Source organism: Phalacrocorax carbo, chromosome Z (assembly GCF_963921805.1).
Source record: "Phalacrocorax carbo chromosome Z, bPhaCar2.1, whole genome shotgun sequence".
In the NCBI taxonomy this organism is placed as follows: Eukaryota; Metazoa; Chordata; class Aves; order Suliformes; family Phalacrocoracidae; genus Phalacrocorax; species Phalacrocorax carbo.
In genome coordinates, this window is record NC_087548.1 from 15,029,170 (window position 1) to 15,052,583 (window position 23,414).

Below are 23,414 nucleotides of genomic sequence, written 5' to 3' on the forward strand. Positions count from 1 at the left end.
CAAAGTAATTAATTTAATTGCCAGTAATAGTCTCTCTGTATGTATTCTCAACTCAAACTGTAAAGTTATCTAATTTTTTTGTGTATTAGCTTGCAATATTCAGGTACTATCTGTTGATGCTCTGGTTCAGGAGGCTATCCAAGCTTTTCTTAAAAATGAAATGGAAAGTGAACACAATGTGATTCCACAAGAAGCAGAGGGTTCTGGAGAACAAAATGAAGTAAGCATTTTTGTTAATTTTGGGTTTGGTTCCCACAGGGAGATTGGAATAAAATATATAAGGAATAAAGCATATTGTTTCAATTTTTTACGCAATTTCAAACTTAATTCTAAGTTTTGACTTGCAAGACTTCAAGAGTCAGCTTGAATTGACAGGCTTGTTTTTCCTGTAATATGTAGTTTCCTTTCTAAGACATTTCCTTTTGTAATTCATACAAGGTCCAGAAGAACTTGTCAGAATCACCACTGAAAGTTCTAAAGAAACTCCAAACAGAAACACCTATCAATGGAGCTAAAGGTGTGTATATACTTTAATTATATGTGTGTATATATTTATAAAATTTAACTTTAATTCCTATTGTATTAGATTTAAATGGCAGTTCCCATTTCTTGTGTACATTGGAGGTAGTATCCATGACATCTGAGTTTTCACAGTAGTTTCCATTATTTCCTGTTTCCTGTTTCCACCCAATCTTACTGTCTTGGAGAAGCAAGTGCAGGCTGCTCCATGAAGGAAGGTGAGCTAGGTGATGAGGGCAATAGCAAAGCAGGAAGCACCAACATTCACCGACAAAGAGTGAGAATATTGACTGAAGTCAGGGTCGCTATCAGGACCAGAGACATTGATCAGTGTGAGCCTCTGGTGATAACGCAGCAATTCTGCCTATGAAGCAAGTCTGAGGTCAAGCTGGGAACTCAAGTCAGCAGACGTGGATCAGGGTCAGAATCAAGGAGACAGGATACAGAGTGCAGACATGGCTGCTACACAGCTGTAATGTAGCACAGTCAGTTCAGGACGAGAGCTTCAGCTTAAAAGCAGCTTCCAAAGGAAGGAAGGGCAAGCCCTCACGTCCCCTCACTTTACCTTTCTTTACATCAGATCTTATCAACAAAGGAACTGACACTGGGCTCAGCCACCTAAACTCAGAATCACAGAATGTTTGAGGGTGGAAGGGACCTCTGGAGATCATCTAGTCCAGTCCTCCTCCTCTAAGCAGGGTCATACTGCAGGTTGTTCAGGACTACGTTCAGATTGATGCTGAACATCTCTAAGGATGGAGACTCCACAACCTCACTGAGCAGTATGTTCCAATATTATGTAACCCTTACAGTTAATGTTTGTATGTTTTGATGGAATTTCCTGTGTTTCAGTTTGTTGCCTTTTGACATTTTACTTTGCTCCACTAAGAAGAGTCTGTCTCTGTTTTCTTTACTCCCCTCCCCACCCCAGATATTTCTACACATTGATAAGATTCCCCTCAGGCCTTCATTCTCCAGGCTGAACAGTCCCAGCTTTCAGACTCTGCTCATATATCAGATACTCCCAGACCTTGGTAATCATCAGGGCCTTTGTCTGGACCTGCTCCAATACATCCATGTCTTTCTTGCACTGGACACAGCACTCCAGATGTGGTCTCACCAGTGCCATATCTTCTTAATGAGGTCCAGGGTGCTGTTGGTCTTCTTTGCTGCAAGGGCACATTGCTGGCTCATGGTCAACTTGTTCTCCTCCAGGGTCTCCAGGCCCATATCTGCAAAGCTGCTTTCAGGCCCACAGCTGATACTGAAGGCATGGGGATTTCCTCACCAGAAGGATTTCCGGTTGCTGAACTTCTGAGCTTCCTGTCAGCCCTTTTCTCCAGCCCATCAAGGTCCCTCTGAAGGGCAGCATAACCATCTGTGGTATCAACCACTCCTTTTAGTTTTGTATCATCTGAAAACTTGCTGAGGGTGCACTCTGTGTCATTGTGCAAGTCATTAATGGAGATGTTAAACAGTATTGGTCTCAGAATCAGTGCTTGGACTACACCACTGATCACTGACCATCAGCTGCACTTCACACTGCTGATCACAACCCCTTGAGCCTGGCAGTTCAGCCAGTTTTCAGTCTGTCTCACTGTCCGCTTATCTAGTCCATACTTCATGAGTTTGTCTATGAGAATGTTAAGGAAGTCAGTGTCAAAAGCCAATGTAAACACTGTATGCTGATCTCTCAACCACTGAGCCCGCTGCCTTATTGTAGAAAGTTATGAGGTTAGTTGGGCATGATTTTCCCTTCTGCAACCAGGGAAGAAAACAATTTATACCCAAGTAAATCCTGATGTGTGAAAAACATGCATTAAATGAATCTCTAGAACTTCATATAATGTACAATGGGGGATATAAATGAATGTACAATAATACATAGAGTTATATAAATACTTAGATAAGGAGAGGTTTGGGCTGTGGCAGGGGGTGGGGGGGGTCTGTTATGAGGTTCCTGTGGTTGAGGCTTACAACGGCGGCTTTTTGGGCCACAGAGCTTGGAGAAAGGCCAAGCAGGAATTGCTATGACCTATTTTGTGCTTTTCTGGGGGTTGTGCTTTGTTTTGGGGGGTTAGCAGTTGTGTCTAATCCTTCTCCATATTATGGGGTGGTGGGGCTAGTGTTAGCTTCTGTTGTAGGGTGCAGGTGGTTGTTGAGTTTGGGGGCTTCTTTTGTGGCCTTAGTGCTGTTTATGGTTCATTTGGGTGGTATGTGGTGGTTTTTGTATATTGTGTCTTTGGCTGCTGGCCCATTTCCTGAGACTCGGGGGGATTGGCGGGTTTTAGGTAATGGTAGTGGGCTTATTTAGGTGATTGCAGTTTCCCCAGTTGTCTTTCTTAATATACTTGGAAATGGTTTCCGTGCTTATTTGCTCCATCAGTTCCTAGGGACTGAGGTAAGGCTGACTGGCTTATACATCCTCAGTTCCCCCTTCATGGTTTCCTTGAAGAAAGGAGTGGCGGTTGCATTTTTCTAGTCCTAGGAATCTCCCTAATCACGAGGACCTTTCAAAGATTATTGAGAGTGGCCTAGCAATGACATCGGCCAGGTTCCTCAGCATGTCTGGATATATGCATTAAGGTCCCATGGGCTTGTGTATTTCCAGTTTATTTGAATGTTTCCTAAGATGATCCTCCTTCACCAAGGGTAAATCTTTCTTGCTGCAGACTTTCCTGCTAGTCTCAGGGGCTTGGGATACTTCAGTCTTTTGCATGTCTCTCTCAGCAGGCCCACATTTCCCTAGCTTTCCTTTTGCTGTGGAGATACCTGTAAAAGCCCTTCTTGTTTTCCTTCTGACTAGACATGAGAGAAGGCATTTTCCCCATGAGAATCATCAAGCATTGAAATAAACTGCCTGGCGAGGTAGTGTGTCTCCAGCCTTGGAGGTTTTCATGATCACACTGGGTAAACTACTAGCAACCTGGTCTGACCTTTTAACTTATGCCACTTTGAGCAGAAGGTTAAACTTGAACTAAGTGACCTCCAGAAGTTGCTTCCAACCTGAAATAATCAATGATCCTATGATTCTAACAATTGTGTATAACTTCTATATTGATTTGTTCAAAGAACAATAATGAGACATAGACTTATTATTTATCTATAGTAATAAATATTATAGTATTAGAATTGTGAGACTTTATAATGTACTTATTTTAGGCAATTTTCCTGTCAGAAAGGATCCATCTGGGCAAGAATTTAAAACAGAAAACAGTCAGGATGGTCTATCCAAGGTTTGTAATGCAATTTTAGCTTCTACTTTCTAAACATGCATTTGTTAAAATGGTTAAATTACTTAAGTGGTGACACCCTTTCATCATTCTGAATTAATTTACTGACCTCACTGCAAGCATTTTCTATATGAAATACAAAAAGTTTATTATGAAAATCTATTCTTGTGTGTGTTGGTTGGAGTTGTACATATTGTTGAATTTCTATATCTTCTTGTGAAATCTCATATTTATATAGGATATGGTACTTTCCATGTAATTTCTGAGTTAGCAAAAATGTATTTCTGATCTTGCTGCTGTGAAGCATATCATTCATCCCATGGCAAGGTGTCATGGTTCAGCCCCAGTTGGCAACTAAACACCACGCAGCCGCTTGCTCACTGCCCCACCTTTGTGGGATGGGGGAGAGAATTGGAAGAGCAAAAGCAAAAAAAAACCCCAAACTTGTGGGTTGAGATAAGAACAGTTTGGCAATATTCCAAAGTCTTTGCCTTCTGGCCAGTCCATGATCACTTCCAAGATTCCTGGGCGACTGGGGTTTCCTACTTGAGCCCACTGGGTGATCAGTGCAACCCATTTACTCCATGTAACATTGGTTGCATCGTCTGTAGAGGGGACGTTTCCTTTGAACATCCAACCCAGCACCGGCGGTCGGGGTGCCAGGAGGAGCTGTGCTTCAGTACCAACCACTTCCGAAGCAGCTCGAACCCCTTCATATGCTGCCAATATCTCTTTTTTAGTTGGAGTATAGCGGGCTTCGGACCCTCTGTATCCACAACTCCAAAACCCCAGGGGTCGACCTCGGGTCTCCCCTGGTACTTTCTGCCAGAGGCTCCAGGTAGGGCCATTCTCCCCGGCTGCGGTGTAGAGCACATTCTTTACATCTTGTCCTGCCCAGACTGGCCCAAGAGCTCCTGTTTAATTTGTTCAAAGGCCTTTTGTTGCTCAGGGCCCCATTTGAAATCATTCTTCTTCCAGGTCACTTGATAGAGAGGGCTTACAATCAGACTATAATCTGGAATATGCATTCTCCAAAACCCCACAACTCTCAAAAAAGCTTGTGTTTCCTCTTTGCTAGTTGGTGGAGACATGGCTGCTATTTTGTTGATCACATCCATTGGGATCTGACAACATCCATCTTGCCATTTGATTCCTAAGAACTGGATCTCTTCAGCGGGTCCCTTAACTGTACTTTGTTTTATGGCAAAACCAGCTTTCAGAAGGATTTGGACTATTTTCTTTCCTTTCTCAAAAATTTCTGCTGCTGTGTTGCCCCACACGATGATGTCATCAATGTATTGAAGGTGTTCTGGAGCTTCTCCCTGTTCCAGTACAGTCTGAATCAGTCCATGGCAAACGGTAGGACTGTGTTTCTACCCCTGGGGCAGTCGATTCCAGGTGTACTGGACACCCCTCCAAGTGAAAGTGAACTGTGGCCTGCACTCTGCTGCTGGAGGGATTGAGAAGAATGCATTAGCAATGTCAATGGTGGCATACCACTTGGCTGCCTTGGACTCCAGTTCGTATTGAAGTTCTAGCATATCTGGCACAGCAGCACTCAACAGTGGAGTGACTTCATTCAGGCCACGATAGTCTACTGTTAGCCTCCACTCTCCATCAGACTTCCACAGTGGCCATACAGGACTGTTACAGGGTGAGTGGGTCTTACTGATGACTCCTTGGCTCTCCAGTCGATGAATGAGCTCATGGATGGGAATCAGGGAGTCTCGGTTGATGAGATATTGCCGCCGGTGCACTGTTGTGGTGGTGATCGGCACCCATTGTTCTTCGTCCTTCAGCAACCCCACAACAGAAGGGTCCTTCGAGAGGCCAGGCAAGGTAGACAGCTGTTTAATTTCCTCTGTCTCCAAGGCAGCTACACCAAAAGCCCACCTGTACCCTTTCGGGTCCTTGAAATACCCTCTCCTGAGGTAGTCTGTGCCAAGGATGCACAGAGCCTCTGGGCCAGTGACAATTTGATGCTTTTGCCACTCATTCCCAGTTAGGCTCACTTTGGCCTCCAATACAGTTAGGTCTTGGGATCCCCCAGTTGCTCCAGCAATGCTGATGCGTTCTGCCCCTGTATAGTTTGATGGCATTAAGGTGCGCTGTGCGCCGGTATCCACTAAAGCTTCATAATCCTGTGGGGCTGATGTTCCCGGCCATTGGATCCACACAGTCCAGTAAACCTGGTTATCCCTTTCCTCCACCTGGCTGGAGGCAGGGCCCCTCTATTCCTGATCATAGTATTCATTACTCACTTCATGTAAATATGAATCACAAGTGTCTATTAGGATCAGAAATAAAATCAGCCCTTCTACTCCTCTGTCTGGGGAAGTGCTTATTGGAAACTGGAGCAGCAGCTTTCCTGGAAGAACCCCCCTGAGTGATTGTTTTTCCTTGCAGCTCATGTACCCATGCATCTAGGGTCGAGGTAGGTTTTCCATCCCACTTCCTTATGTCCTCTCCGTGGTCATGCAGGTAAAACCATAGGGTATCCCGTGGTGTGTATCATCTCTCTTGAGCAAAGGGACACTTACTCCTAACAGCTGAGATACTGGTCCGTACCAGTGGGGAGTAGGACATACCTTCTTTGAGTTGCTGGACTTCCTAGGACAGTTTTTCCACAGCCAAGACAATGGAGGAAGAGAGTTTTGCTTTGTAATCCCAGAGTCTATCAATCACCTCTGCCACCGTTGGTGCCTCATCATCTTTCCAGGACACTACTGCCAATGAGTTCCCATGCGTCAATGGTGCACTCTGTACAAACTTCCGCCACATGGGTCATGTGCACTGGGCTTCGTCTGGATCTTTGGATGACTGTTGATCGTCCAGGTCACCATAAATTTCCTCAAGCACAGCTAGTTCCCTCAGGTACTGGATACCTTTCTCCATGGTCATCCATTTTCCTAGGCAATATACAATATCTTTCATGAAGGTGTACCTTTCTCTCACTCCAGACAGGAGTCGCCTCCAGAGGCTGAGGGCTTGTGTTCCTTTTCCAATCGCTTTGTCAATGCCTCCTTCCCCGGAAAGTTGTTTGGCTCCTTTTCTGTCTAATTCCAGACTGCTGGCCCCATTATCCCAGCATCGGAACAGGCAGGTGACAATGTGCTCACCTGAACGACAGCTGAAATCTTTTCACATATCCCGCAACTCACTCAAGGACAGGGATCGGGTACTTTCGATTTCTTGTATGAGTTCTTCCTCTTCCTCCTCCTCTCCTCATGATAGCCCTGCTTTTCCATCATGTCTTTCTAAATGGGTTGACTTTCTGTTCCAGGATTTCTTCTTGTGTATAGGGGTGACTGATACTGGCACCGCTTGATCCTCTGGTTCAGCTGCAACACTTGCCACCGAGGTTGGAGTAGCCGTAGCTTTTATTGAGGGGGTTTGAGTGGCCACAGTGCTTGTCACTTTCCTTGTCCTTGTCTTTTTTTAGATCCAGAGGCCTTCTCTTCCCCTTGGGGGTACTGAATACTGTTAAACAGGACTCGGTAGGCATGGCCAGGCCCCAGCACATTGCAGTGATTTGTATCTCTCTAGAATTGCCTGGGTGACAACATACTTCCTCCAAATATTCTACTAATTTTTCAGGATTCTGCACTTGTTCAGGGGTGAAGTCCCAATACACTGGGGGTGCCCATCGTCTTGGGCATTTGCCCATACTATCCCACATACCCTGCCACGCATAGCTATTGAGCCTTGGGGCAGATCTCTGGATGATATTCTTAAATTGCTTATTAACCTTAGACAGAACTGAAATGGTCTGCCAAAGCAATATCAACAGATACATCTTAACTATCCAAGGATGTTCAAGATACTGAAAAGTTGTAGCTAAGCTGATATGCTGTATTTCCTCCATAAAAAACCTCTGAAAGGAGGAGCTATAATTGTTAACTCTATCCATGAGGTGGTACCCAATGTACAGTAATGGCTTCAATATAAACTTCAAATACCAAATAAAACTCAAGGCCAATGTTTTAAAAACAGCTCTCCCAGGCAAAACATCACTGCAGAGGACAGCAGACCACAAAACCCGACACCAATGTTTAACAGACACAGCAAATACAAGAGCATGGTGCAGATCGGATAAACTAATATTGGAACAGAGTCTAGGCTGTGACCGGCAACTGTTATTATCTCAACCCTTCAAGCCCCACATTGAGAGCCAAAAAGAACTGTCGTGGTTCAGCCCCAGTTGGCAACTAAACATCACGCAGCTGCTCGCTCACTCCCCCCACCCCTGTGGGATGGAGGAGAGAATCGGAAGAGCAAAAGCAAAAGAAGAAAAACTTGTGGGTTGAGAAAAGAACACTTTAATAATTAAAATAAAATAATAATAATTATTATTATGATAATAACAGTAATTATAATAAAATAAAAAGGAAAAGGGAAAGAGGGAAAAAACTAAAACCACAAACAATACAACCACTCACCACCCGCCGATCGATGCTGCCGGTCCCTGAGCTGCGACTGCTGCCTCCCTCCCCCAGCCAGCTCCTCCCAGTTGACATACTGGTCATGACATTAGATGATAAGGAATATCCCTTTGGCCAGTTTGAATCCACTCTCTTAGCTGCATCCCCTCCCGGCTTCTTGTGTACCTGGTAGAGCATGGGAAGCTAGAAAAGTCCTTGACTAGTACAAGCACTACCCAACAACATCTAAAACATTGGTGTGGTACCACATTATTTTCATACTAAGTCCACAGCACAGCACTGTGCCAGCTGCAGTGAAGAAAATTAACTCTATCCCAGCTAAAACCATGACACAAGGTTTCTTTTCTTGTGTTCAAAAATACTTAATTCTACAATAGTCTCTTTCATTTTATTGCTCTCTGCAAAAGATACTTAGAAAGCTAAGATATAAAAGAATCCCTGTAGAGCTAATGAAGTAAAATGCTGCTGTAGGAAACTGTAAGTTTATTTATGATAGTGAAAATCAAAATAAGCTTAGAACCAGGACACTTAGGTTTTTATTTCTTGGCTTTCATATCCTTTGTTTCTCAACCTTCTTCCTCTCTGGCATTTTCATGGGTGGATAAGGGAAGTCACTTGGATATTTCAATTAAATTAGGCCTTTTTTACATCAGTTGAATCTATTTCTCCTTAATGGATAATAAATATTAAATATAAATAATTAACACAGTAAACATTCAATTTAAACAAAGAAATAAATAATATATGCTATATAAAGTAGAATTATACTCTTTTTAACACTGAGTGTTGTGAACATTCTGAGCATATTTGTCTTACGCTGCACTTTTCCACAGCTATCTGTACGTGCCCAGCTTGGCGCATCATCACAGAAATTGTTGAAGAATGGAAGAAGTATTCCTGATGAATTACTAATTGAAATCCTGTTGGAAGCCATTAAGTATGAAAATGTATAACTTTTTTCCCCTCAGTTATTTAGAATGTAATTATCCAGCTTGTAGTCCAGATTCAGCTATTTTTCTTTATCAAAGCATTTGAACACCAGAGTCATACACTTGGAAGTGGAGCTAATTAGTGAAGTTAGTTAATGCTCATTTTATGCTATCACTACGATGCTAGGAGTAGAGTGTAGCACCAAATTATTCAGACATTATTGTACGCTACTGAAGGTAAGCAAAAATATACATGGCTATCACATAGTCGTTAAATAAACTAATGTCTGTTTTGTTTATTAGTTGGAAACTATTCAGTGCATGCTAGTATTTTTCCTTTTAGATTTTGTGAAATGCATAATCCAAATACTCATTCTTCAGCAGTAAGGTTACTTATTTTTGTTTACTTTTGTTTGACAGCAAATTATATCAACTACCCTGGTGTGCAAATAGCACTTAAGTTCCCACGTGAATATAATTTCAGTTATATTTCTCCCATTGGTATATTTGTTATGGAACGTACTTTCCTGTTTGTTACTTCAGTGCAAAAGTTAGTAGAGAAAATACTGAAATTACACCTCTGATGATAGTCTGTATAGAGAGGGTTTTTGAAAACTTTTTTCATCAAAACAGCAAAAAAAGTTTTGGTTTTGCCTTTTTTCACTTTTAGTTAGGGTTGATGTTATTCTTCTGATTTAAAAACCATTGTTTTACAGTTTAAGTTTTAATTATGTCTGTCATATTCTGTATTCATCAGGATATTTAATATCCTGAATTCAGGATGAAAGACTGCTAGGGCAAGGTCTTCTTTAGGTTTTATGCTCATGCTATCAATTAATTGTGTAATTCTGGTTCTTCATTTACTTTTAGCCAAACACCACCAGAGAAGGGGTGGATTGTGGATGGGTTTCCAATGACAATTAATCAGGCAAAGCTGTTTGAAAAAGCCTATACAGGGATTGATCCAGGAGCAGAAGATGCAAATCCTGGAAAGCTCTCACTTGTTACAGATCCCAGAGCCCCTAAAAAGCCTCCTGTTGTTTCACCTGCATTTGATATTTCTGTATTATTGGATATTTCAGACACTGTGGTACTGAAACGTGTGGCTAACTTGAATTGTAAGTTCCCAACTACTTTTAAAAAAGTAAAATGACAAGAAGATTCTGATGTATGGGGAATGTAAAGATTGTTATAATACTGAAATGACTAGATTGTGAGTCCTTTGCAACATAATAGCAAGTTGCATATTTTAATTTAAAACACTGTTATATAATATCTATCTTTTCCTTTGACAATTATTAAATTAGAAATTTTTTCTATTCTTTACACCTTCATTCTCCATTTAACTTTACCTATCTAAAAGTACATGACTAGATGTGACACTTTAATCCCGAACATTATTTACCATACATACCTGTAAATTGTACTTATTAGAGCAAAACAGCATTACTGCACAATTTCGCTACATCTCACATTATTAGTTTTATTAATTGTGCATTATCACCTTGAATCCTTCCAGATTATTTGAAATACTTTTATTTGTTTCAGTCAAAGGCAAATTAGAAGTGTGCAAGTACATATGTATATGCTTTGTTTTTGTACTGAATTCTCGCTGGAGCTGAGATAGCACAGTCACTGGTGTTAGATTTCACATAAAACAACAGCTGGAAAAAACACAAGTTACAACAGATGCAGAAATATGCCGCTAACAAATAAGTATAGGTAAATAGTATTTTTCTCCACGAGACACATTTGGAAAGGGTTGAAGGAAAAATGATAAACAGAGGTATGTGCCGACATTCATTCCCTATTCATTACTGCCCTTGTCTTCAGTTAGTTAGCAAACAAATAGTCAGAAATTGTCAGTTCTGGCCAACAACAGCAAAGACATCAAAGGCTTCTTGAGGGCTGTTTCACTTCCAGACCACACATTTTTAATTGCATTTAGTCACCTTGGCAAAATATAAGTTCTTTTCATGAATATGTCCCATATTATCCAAATTATAAGGAGATTCCTACCGTTTTTACTGCAGCTCATACATGGCACATGGCTTGAATTAAAGCACCGTTACCTTTATCTGTTATGTATAGGTAGGAATGAAGATAAGGCAAAATCATTAATGCTTCTTCTAACAATGTGGTGAAGATTAATGTAGAGATGCTTGAAATTCTTATTAATTTAAACAGCTTGTGTTGCCAAAACACTTTGAAAATGTAATGATACATGATATAACCTCAGAAATCCAAACAGAATTTATTTCATAAGATATAATATAATGATAGAAAGAGCCAGAAGAACAATAAAAAATTCAGAAATCTATTTTTTAAAAAAGGCTTATTTCTAATCAGTGAAAGGGTTTTTTAAATTTAGAGAAGACTCAGAGGAAGAGAATACCGTGTCTTCCAATGCAATGGAGTATCTGCCTATTGTTGTGAAAAGGAGTAGTTACTTCAAGGAAGATTCACATTAGACTGGGAAAATACCTTCTAACTGTTGGAACAGAAAAGCCTGAAATAGCTCACTGGCAGGAATGCTCCCTCTCTAAAACTGGAGATTTCTATGATTGCAAAGTATCCATCAGGAAATGTTAGTGCTATAATGGATATACATTTCAGCAGAACAGGAGAAACACTGTCTTCAGGTCCTTTCTACCTTAATTTTCTATTTCTATGATTTTCTCTGATTTTTCTTTTCTTTTAGGAAGTTTGGTACCCAATTTTTAAATGAAGAAATGTAAGATCAAGAAACACTGAAATTTTTCTTTTAATAATTATTTTGCTTTGGGCAAATAACTACGTGCATAATTGCCTTTTCAATATATGCTCATATATGCTGTTTTCAACACAGCAGATAAATCAAAGCCATCTCAAACTGAACAGGAGAACAACAATCAGAATTCAGATGCTGAAATCCTAGAAGAGAAGATCGACTTAGCCAGGGACCAGGTGCTACATAGGTATGTTATATGAAATACAAAAAAGTTACTTCAGCCAGATGTTTAGGTATGTAATTAATCTGAATCTCATACGTAATTCATTATTGTACTGACATGCCTAATGTTAAGAATTTACTTTGAAGTTTATCTAGCATGGAGCCTGAAGAGTACTTTCATTTTTGGCACAATATTAAAAAAATCCTAAAAGGTAAGAATTCACGTGTTTTGCTTTTCCAAGATATTCTTCCAAGAAGAATTTATTTTTCAGGTATATACTGCATGAACCATACATACATGTGTATATATGTATCTATGCATATATATATCTGAGGTATGTCATACATCATGTGACAGCCCTTGAGTGAAATGCGTTTGATTTGAGTTAGAGATTTGCTAAACTGGTATCTTCCACTTTTACATTTATAAGAAATAATTAGCTTTTTATTTTTTATTGAATCATTAAATGTTTAACTTTACATAAAGAGCAAAATCAAGAACAAGTTTTGTTTCTAAATAGTTGATACTATTAACTACTTCTGATTATTACATTATTATTAATGTTTTATTTGTGATACAAGACAGTAGGTTTAGCTTTTCTCTTACAAGAAAGAGTAAGGAATATATAAGACTAGTTAACAGTAGGATTTTAAAAAAAATTCCTATGTTGAAAATGAAGGGGTTTATGTGGATGGAGTATTATTTTGCAAAAAATATTGCCTGGAATTGTTTTAGTATTGAGTTAGATTGTCTGCTTTTTCTTCTGCTTCTTAATTTGGGAAAATGTTTTATTTCCATTAGTTAGATTTTAATTTTATACCTTAATACTTTTGAAGACTTTCAGGCTTTTTAGACACGTGGCCAAAATTAGAGAAATGGTTTTCAGTCCATCAAAATGTTCTAGTGAAGGTCAATGCAGAGACAGAAGAAAGTGTCATGTGTGAAACAGTGAAGGAAATTATAATGGAAGAAATTGAAAAAAACCAGAATAGAAGTAAGTTTTCCTGTTCTTATGTTTTACAATTCAGTAAGAAAAGACTTTGTTCTCTATAATTTGTACTAATAATTAATATATAAAACTATATGGAAACACACATTTTCACTGCCCCTGCAAGACTTTGGGGAAGTGAGAGTTGGTGACAACTGCACCAGAACTTTAAACTTTTCTGTTGTGTTTTTACCTTTTCAGAAGTTATGGCCCAATTTCAGAAAATTGTAAAGATCATTTGAGAAAAAGTCTTAAAATATTTAAAAGAAAGTGTCAATTGGATTTATATATATTTCATGAAGTAAAGGATTACTAAATTCAGTCCTTTCTTTCTGGGTTTATTATTACAGCTACTAGTATTACAGCTAGCATCTTCACTGTATGGGATAGCATAAAGGTCTAAGAAATACTAATTTGTTATTATCAGCATATATTAATTTGCTTAACAAAATTAATTTCTTTCTATGACAAGGTTACCCACCTAGTTGACCAAGGGAACCTTTTTGGAATTCAGTAAAGACTTTGATACTGTCTGTCATAGTATCCTCCTGGACAAAATGTCCAGCATACAGCTGGATAAACACATAATGCAGTGGGTGAGCAATTGGCTAATGGGTTGGGCTAAAAGGTTTTATGATAAAGAGTTACATCAGGCTAGTGGCCAGGCAACCTGTGGGGTTCCACAGGGATCCATCTTAGGACCAGTACTCTTTAATGCCTTCATCAATGACTTGCATGCAGGTCTGGAAGGAATACTAATTAAGTTTGCTGATGACACAAAACCAGGAGGAGCTGTTGAGACTCTCAAGGGCAGAGAGGCCCTGCAGAGAGATCTAGGCAAATTACAGAGCTGGGCAATCACCAACCATATGAAGTTTAACAAGGGCAAGTGCTGTATTTTGCACCTGGGGCCCAGCAACCCTGGATGTACAGACAGACTGGTGAACGAGAGGCTGGAGAGCAGCCTCATGGAGAGGGACCTGGGGGTTCTGGCTGACAGCAAGTTGAACATGAGCCAACAGCGTGCCCTGGCAGCCAAGAGGGCCAACCGTGTCCTGGGGTGCATCAAGCCCTGCATTGCAGCCGGTCAAGGGAGGGGATTGTCCTGCTCTGTTCTGCACTGATGCGGCCTCACCTTGAGCACTGTGTGCAGTTCTGGGCACCACAGTATCTTAAGGATACAACGCTACCAGGGAGTGTCCAGAGGAGGGCCACGAAGTTGGTGAAGAGTTTAGAGGGGAAGCTGTATGAAGAGTGGCTAAAGTCACTTGGTTTGTTCAGCCTGGAGAAGAGGAGGCTGAGGGCAGACCTCATCACAGTCTGCAGCTTCCTCACAAGGGGAGGAGGAGGGGCAGGTGCTGATCTCTTCTTGCTTGTGACCAATGATAGGACCTAAGGGGATGGCAGGAAGATGTGCCAGGGGAGGTTTAGGTTGGATATTAGGAAAAGGTTCTTCCCCCAGAGGGTGGTGGAGCCCTGGAACAGGCTGCCCAGGGAGGCAGTCACGGCACCAAGACTGACAATATTCAAGAAGCACTTGGACAACGCCCTCAGAGACATGGTGTGAATTTTGGGGTTGTTCTATTGTCATGGTTTAGCCCCAGCTGGCAACTAAGGCCTACCCAGCTGCTCGCTCACTCCCCGCCTGGTGGGATGGGGGTGAGAATCAGAAGGGTAAAAGTGAGAAAACTCATGGGTTGAGGTAAAGACAGGTAAAGCAAAATAGTAATAGTAATAATAATAATAACAATTATAATATAATGAAGAGGAGAAGCAAAAGCTGTACGCACAAGCAAAACAAAACAAAGAATTCGTTCACTCCTTCCCATGGGCAGGCAGGTGCTCAGCCATCTCCAGGAGAGCAGGGCTCCATCACATGTAACGGTGACTTGGGAAGGGAAACACCATAACTCCAAATGTCCCCCTCTTCCTTCTTCTTCCCCCAGCTTTATATACTGGGCATGATGTCATATGATATGGAATACTCCTTTGGTCAGTTTTGGATCAGATGCCTTGGCTGTGCCCCCTCCCCTCCTACATCCTGTGCCCCTGGCAGAGAATGGGAAGCTGAAAAAGTCCTTGACTAGTATAGGCACTACCTAGGGACACTTAGCCACTACTTAACAAAAACTAAAACCTCAATTTGCCATCAGCACTATTCTCATACCAAATCTAAAACACACCATACCAGCTACAGTGAAGAAAATTAACTCTGTCCCAGCCAAAACCAGCACACTTATTCAGGGACAGGAGTTGGACTTGATGATTCATGTGGGTCCCTTCCAACTCAGGACATTCTATGATTCTATTATTTATCAGCAGCAGCTTAAAAACATGCATAACTTGGAGTAGTTTTGACATTTTTTGACATGAGTTTTGGTGCATCTTTATTCCATTTTTCCTCTTAATCACTTAAAAGGAAAGAATAATTTAAAAATAGAAATGGACTAAAGATGAAGTATCAAGGGAAAAAGATGCATTAAGTAAACCAGGATTAGTAGACCTCTGAATAACCAGGGGTTTTCTTCATAAATTTTACAAGAAAGTCTTGATATGTCTTCTACGACCAAAAAAAAAAAAAAAAAAAAAGTTAAAAAAAGTATTAGCTTGAAAAGCAGTCTTAACAGTGAAAGTTTAGACCACTACTGCTGCATATGCACAAGGTTTCCACTTCATGAAAAATTCTTGGAAATACCACACCTGACAGAAAACTGGATGGAGCATTTTCAAAGGACTACCTGCTTGGAATTGTTTTTTTTATGTGCTTGATATAATTCACAGCACTGCTGGAATCAATGGCAAAATTCCCATTAATTCAAATGGAGTTTAAATTTTCTGGTTAGAATCCAGCTATCTTGCAGAAGTACTGTAAGGACTATTTACTTCCTGTGGAGAAATAATCCCTGTGGTCAATTAATAATGTCTGATTTTCTATTTATGTTGATAGTCTCCAAGCTGGCCTTCACTATCAGGTTTATATAAGCAGAACACAGCTATGAGAATATATAAGAATTAGTCAGACATCAGTAGCATTCTGAGAGTGACATGATAAAGCAAAATCCAGAGATTGGTTCTCAAAATATTAAGCAGAAGCTGAAGTAGTTGAGATATTTTATGTGGCCAACAGTTTTGCTCCTTTTATAAACTTAAATCAGGAGAATGATAGCAGTTTTTCTATTGAAGCACCCAGCAAGACAGTGTTTTTCAGAGGTAGATTTGTCACACTTCAAGTAAAACAAAACACAGCTATTCTTTAAATGTTAAGCTTCTTTCAAACAAAAAGATAAGACTCTTACAACAGTGGTTTAATGCAAGACTATTCATTTTCTTCCAATATTTTCAAATCCACAGCAAAGCTGGCCAGAATTCCTGTGCATGATTCTGAGCAGTTGATTAATATTAACTTAAAAAATCTAGTCCTGGAATCCCTCTATGGTCACTGAGGAGATGCTGATATCTTCCCAGAGGTCACTTCAGATTCTAGGGTTGAATCGTGCTCTGAAGCTGCTAAATACATTCAAGATTATTTTGCTATACTGTAGGTTAGCAGGGTTAGTTTTTCATTTGTTTCTTTCTCTACCAAAGGATCTTTTCTGTCTCTTTCTTTTTTCCCATCCATCACCTTTCATACTTCTCAGCTTTTACTTGGAATAAGGTATATTTTCCATATTAGTCCAGATCTAGCTCAATTTATATGTTTGTTTCTTCTTCTTTTGTTTTTCTTGATTCACTCTTTCCCAAGTCTAGCATGCAATTTCTAAGTGTTTACAACTATTCTTTAATTAAACAAGAGTCCTTGAAGTTGTGATAGTTATAATGTATCTCAGAATTGTATCAACACCAATGGCCTTGGGTTACCTGGTAAAGAATTCGTTTCATATGGATACATACTAATTCATTATCTTCCTGTTTCCTTCACAGTGATGGTTTTAGAAAAGTGTCAGTCCTGCAAAATACAAGCTTAACTGGAAAGTGATTTAATAACTATGGCAACACTGATTTGATGAATATATTTTTTAATGAATAACACCTAAGTAATGAAATTTTTAATCTGTTCCATTATTTTGTACATGTCAGGGTAGCATAGATGTCTAATTCTGCTTATTGATACTTAAAATACATTTGAAGGTACTAATTGTACATTCATATACAAGGGTCTGCTCAAGAAATCTCACCAGGAAAAAGCCTTCTACCAGTTACACATCAAGATCTGCTTCCTCCCATTCCTGTGGCACCACCACCAGTTGAACCAGGATCACGTGAATGGATTTATGTAGATGAACCACTTCCCAAAGTACATTCTTTTGTGATTAAAAGTCTTAGATATCAAAGCATATATTTTCTCAGTATTTTATGTATATTCTACCTAAACCTTTTTGTGTCATTGCACATTATTTTCAATATTTTTCACTAGTACTATATTATAGATATCTAAAAGCACAAATAACAGTTTCTACTAAAATCTGTAAAATAAGGAAATACATTTTAAAATCTTGATCGTTGTTTTTTTCTAAATTCTTCACCATGATGATGAAGAATAGCACATGGATGCCAAAATAATAATACTTTTAAATATTGTGAAATACTAGCATAGACTTACTAGGTTTCCTGCCTCTGAGAAGGGCTTGTTGTGGGTCTTGTAGATAGAATGTAAGCTTGGGGTGCACAGATCTTTCTCCTAGGATACTTTTTTCTAACATGTTTCCCCCAAGGACATCTTCATAGTTTCCAGTGAACACGGGGGTTTCCTGAGGTGGCTTTAGTCTCAATAGACTTTTCTTCTGCGATGATATCTAGTTGCTTTTTTTGAAGAAATTTACTTTTTGGTCTCCATGATAAAGCCTGTATAATTATGCTCATTCTGAAAAAATATTTCTGCCTCTTTGCTTTAAACCTGTTGTTTGCTTAGGTCATTTGATGACCCTAGGTCTTGTATTGTGAGATACAATGAATAATAATTCTATAATCACCCTCTGAAGGTATTTAAGGTGTGCAGGCATCTATTACATCTTCATTTTGCTCAATATTGCTTTCCTTCTCCAATACACTTGTAATCTGTTTAACTCTCCTCATGTGGAGCACTTCATATGTTCAGTCATAATTCTTGCCCTTCTGTCTATCTGTTCTAGTTCTACTGTAAATTTTTTGAGGTGGGGATCTGGGACAGCATGCAGTATTTGAGATGTAGATTTGAAGGGTGGATAATGATGCCTTGTATTTTGTTCTGTAATTCCTTTCCTAATACTTACCAGTTTTGCCTTCATGCTGCAATGAGCTCACATATGCTGGGTTTTGTGTGGCCATGGGCTTTATTTTGAATTTCATGAGTCAGTCAAATGTCACTTTTGTAACACTAGACAGCTTAGATTTTTACCAGCTTGAACAGCTGTGTACCACCAAATTTTGATACTTAAGTACTCAGTATCTTCATTTGCTTTATAAGTATATCCAAACTCACAGAGATTGGATTATTCTGCTGGAATTTCCTATTCATTTTGAGTACTGCCACTTTTTTTCCAAATAAATGCACAGGATAAACTGAATGTTGATGCAGTGTATATAATCAGTTGTAAATAGTTGTAAATCAAAAGAAATACATACTGAAAAAAATCAGTAATATTTCATGAAATAATCTTTCTTATATTTGCTAATGCTTCATCTAAATGGGTTACTAAGTAATGTAACATTTAATTTTCATGCTTTTAATAAATTCACAGGAGATACCTGCTTTTTTAGTACCTTACTGGGAAATGGTAGAAAGTACATATATGAATACCATCAAAACTATACTTAGGTGTCTAAGGGATGAACAGCACTCTGTGATTTGTTACTTAGCAGACGTTAGGTGAGTAGAAATAGTAGCTTATTACATTATTAGTAGTATTTTGTATTTACTCTGTGGTATTCTATATGTATTTTAACACCAAAATTATTTTTACCATCATTTACAGAAAAAAATTCCAAGATTATCTGAAGTGTCCAGACCATAAACAGGAGTTTGTATCTCAGTGGCAATCAGATTTTAATTCAGTTGCTGATGACCTGCGAGAAGATGAGGAAACAAAAGCAGAACTACACCAAAGAGTTACTGTGAGTAAATGGCAAAAGTTATAATATACCCTAAAGTATTATTTCATTGTTTACAAGCTCGATGTAACATGAATGATACTATTATTTACATTTTTTCTTTACTACTGCTCCTCTTAAACTATTTCACTTCCTCTTTTACATAAAGTGTTCTTCATAATTATTCTTCTGGGTTTTGGCCATATCTTTCTTATGTCTTTCTTCTTTTTTTAGGTTATACTGTGGCATTCTGGCATATTGTAAAATAAATATTTCTGTCTTTATCTTTTGTGGTTTTCAGAGATTTTACTCACAAGTTTGGACACTCACATTCTAACAAATCTTAGCAGTGATTTAGTTTTTCAATAAATGGTATATGGTAATAGATGTTTCTAAAAAAGATTCATACAGAATACAGAGAATTTCTTTGAAATGTTTTGACTCAGGTAATCTTTTCTAGGTCATACATGTCCTGAGAGTTCTTCTTCACAAAAATTCATAAAAGTAAAGGTTCTAACAAGTTCAGAGCCAGATTTAACATCGGCAGGAAGTAGAGCTATCTTGGAATTTACCAGATTCCCATTTCAGAAGAGATATGATTTTTAGTTTAAATCATATCATGAAGTGACCCCAGAAAACGGAAAAAATGCTGACAACATTGTTAGTTGAATGGAACATTGGTGGAATCATGGATGAATTCACTGAGATGGGAAAAGCATTGGACCTCCTTTTCTATAACATTATTTCAAGAGAATGAAGTAAAGAACTTAAAAATCATCATCCATATTCCTAATTCCTGCTAAATGTAATTATTAAAAAACTGGAATCCCATTGTCCTATACTTTAGAGAGCAAAAATTTAAGGTATTTGGCCTTTCACTCGTAACAGAAATCCATGTTTGACATTGTCCCTGTTTGTCCATTGTCTATAACGCTAAGCACAGTAAGTAAGGCAGTTTGGAGTAAATATATAATTTCCACAATTACTGTTTCTGAATGACCCATTCTAGTCTTTGTGGATCCCAAACCTGTGGGTAAATGTGAAGATGATAATTCCTCTGTGCTTTTAAGCCCTGAATATAAAAATTCTGTCATCCATCCTTCCTTGATGCTAGAAGAAGAAAGAGAGGAAATTAAGACTGATAATCTGTGGAATGTCTTTCCTCAAATATTTTCAGCTCTCCCAGACTGCTCAACTCTGTCACCTCACATCGACATTTCTGAAACACTATCCACACTGGAAGCTGCCAGCTGTGAAACCTGAAAACCAAATTTCTCTGATATCACCTGGAAAATGTAAAAATCCACCCCATTTTGTGATGTGTAAAAAACTTCTTGAAGAACTAAAGCCCAAAGGGCAGCCAAGGTTTTGGTATCCTACAGATCCAAACTCAGAATCACTGCGGATGAAATACACTTCAGCAGCCCATCTCTGTTACACTGTCCTTCAGCAATTTCAACTTCCTCTCACTCCATTGCTATCATCAAACACAGTCAGTCACTTGGGCCCACTACTTCTTTTATTCCAGATAGGAGAGGACTTAGCACCTGCATCCATTTTTTTTCCCTTTTTCACCCACCTGAGTACAAGGAAAGGAGAGAGAAGCTGCTTCACTTTTAAGAGAGGAAGAGCGGTGGCAGAGAGACACATAAAATGTGCTTTTAACTTCTCCCAGAGGAAGATACCTCACTGTCTCCCTCTCCAGTTATCTCCACTGCTTGCAGTAAATCAAAACTTGACTTGAATAACATGAGGAAAAAGAATAAAATGCTCCCCCTGACATGTCTCAGGAAGGTACTGGAAAGAGCTGTACATCAGTTTTACAAATCACCAGTTTGTTTTGTTTGTGTAGTATTAGATTAATGTGGCAAGGATTTGGTAGCAGAGAATCTGCAGAGGTGGCTTCTCTGGGAAGATATGGGGCTGCTCCCATGTCAAACAGAGCCACTGTTAGCCAGCTCCAAGATAGACTTGCTGCTGACCAAAGCTGAGCTAATCAGCAATGGTGGTGGTGCCTGTGTGATAGCATATTTAAGAAAGGGTAAAAAACTCTGCATGGCAGATGTGAGAGAGGAGTGAGAAAATGTGAGAGAAACAACTATGCAGTCACCAAGGTCAGTAAAGAAGGAGGAGGAGGTGTTCCAGGCGCTGGAATAGAGATTCTCCTGCAGCCCATGGAGGACCCCATGCTGGAGCAGGTGGATGTGCCCTGAAGGGAGCAGCAGCCTGTGAAGAATCCACACCAGAGCAGGCTCATGGCAGGAACTGCAGCCAGCAGAGAGGAGCCCACGCAGGAGCAGGTGTTCTGGCAGGACCTGTAGCTCATGGGGGACCCACACTGGAGCTGTACGTTCCTGAAGGACTGCACATATAGAAAGGACCCACACTGGAGCAGTTCTTGAAGAACCACAGCCCATGGGAAGGACCCACATTGGAGGAGTTCATGAAGGACTGTATCCCATGAGAGAGATCCCACTCTGGAGCAAGGGAAGATGTGAGGAGGAAGAAGTGGCAGAGACAATGCATAAAGAGCTCAGTGCAACCCCCCATTCCCCATCCTCCCTATGGCAGAGTCAGGGGAGAAGTTGAGCCTGAGAAGAAGAAGGGGTGGGAGGAAGGTGTTTTTAGTTTTGTTCTATTTCTCACTATTCTGCTCTATTATTAATTGGCAATAAATTAAATTAATTTCCCTAAGTCGAGTCTGTTTTGCATGTGACAGTAATGGGTGAGTGATCCCCCCATCATTATCTTGACTCACAGGCTTTTCCATTGTATTTTTTCCCCCTGTCCTGTGAGGAGGGGGAGTGATAGAGCAGCTTGGTGGACACCTGGCAGCCAACCAAGGTCAATCCACCACTGCAAAACAGGGAAGTTGTATGTTTATATCTTTTTTATTCAGTAGCATATCCTTACATGTATATCCTACAATGTGGATAACCATGAATATCTGATAGCCTTCACCTTGGCTACCTTCCACCTATGCCATTGCTGATGTTTCAGGTAGCCCAAGGGCTATTTATTTGTCTGCTTCTCTATGGCTTTTGTACAACAGAGGACAACTGGATTTGTCTGTAGTCTTTGGACGAGAGTAGAGAAACAGGACCTGGCATATTAGGCTGAGACCAAGACCTGGTGAATATGGAATCACCTATAACCTGAAGCCTAAACTCCGCTTTGCAGGGCACGTAGTTGGCAACACCTTTTCTCTTTATGCTGAAACAGGTCAGGTGGAGTAGAATGGCTTGAAGCGTGAGAGGCAGCTCATCTTAGCCTTCCTTAGCACCGCATTTAACAGCACTCTTCCCATTGCCTCTTATTACATACAGATCTGTCACACAATGTCAATGGGGAAGAGAGGGTTTGGGTGCATGTTGTATGCATAGTAAGTCTTGAGTGCTGTCAGTGAGCCACATAGTGCTTCTATTAGATATAGTCACTAGTTGAAGAGCCCTTCGTTGTAAACAATGTTAAAGAAAAATGGTATGGAGCTATCCAAATTGGAAGAATACCTGAACTCTGACGTAATTTTCTCAGAATTTTTCATATTGCACATCCCCTTAGAGTACTCTTCTTCTAAGTGTATTAGTTAGCAAACCACTGAAGTGGAAAGTTGTTGGTGCAGTTGCGAGCTCAGCTATTCATATTCTCACGCCTTTTTTTAGCTTAGGTAGTCTCTGCGTGACAAAAGCAAAGCAGCCTACATATTCGTCTCATACTTTTGTATTCTTCTTTCTGGCACATTTGTAAAGCTAATTTCTGTCAGCTCTCTGTAAGCACATGACTTGTTGACCAGGCTTTGACATTTATAACAATAAGAAAAAGCCCCAAATGGGAAGATGCCCTATGCAAGGAAAAAGATATAATTTTTAATAATAATATAAAAATGGTATTTAAGTTTTCTTTCATAGTTATTTCTCATTTTGATTTTCAGGACCTAAGAGATCTTCTCTGGGATATCTGTGATAACAGAAGGGAAGAAGCAGAGCAGGAACGTATGGATATCATGAATGATGGCTGGTTACCAGATCATAGGGGGATTGCAATGAACCATTTCTTTTCACTTATGCAGGTATGGATCTAATACAGAGTCTCCAATGGAAGGGGACAATGAATTAGATTTGGAGGACAGTAAGCCTCAGAGGCATTTCATATGGTTGGCTCAAAATAACTGAGGGATTGAGAATTAGATAAGCAAATGTTCATGCCTCTTCTGAATTTATCTAGAAAGAGACAAAAAGGAGATGGCATTCCATACATTTAACTGTTTGGCAGGCAGAAAGTTTGAGATTAAAACATTACTATTG

The 23,414-nt window shown here is 39.6% G+C and overlaps 1 protein-coding gene across 1 annotated transcript in view; it reads left to right on the top strand.

Moving 5' to 3' along the window:
- The window catches only part of SPEF2 (sperm flagellar 2), a 74,810-nt gene that overhangs the window by 25,794 nt on the left and 25,602 nt on the right, over positions 1-23,414 (top strand). Inside the window, 11 exon segments of the mRNA XM_064438292.1 lie at positions 90-220; positions 439-517; positions 3,682-3,755; positions 9,028-9,131; positions 9,994-10,241; positions 11,972-12,080; positions 12,893-13,050; positions 17,199-17,338; positions 18,762-18,889; positions 18,996-19,134; positions 23,042-23,179. Coding sequence (XP_064294362.1) covers positions 90-220; positions 439-517; positions 3,682-3,755; positions 9,028-9,131; positions 9,994-10,241; positions 11,972-12,080; positions 12,893-13,050; positions 17,199-17,338; positions 18,762-18,889; positions 18,996-19,134; positions 23,042-23,179 — 1,448 coding nt within the window.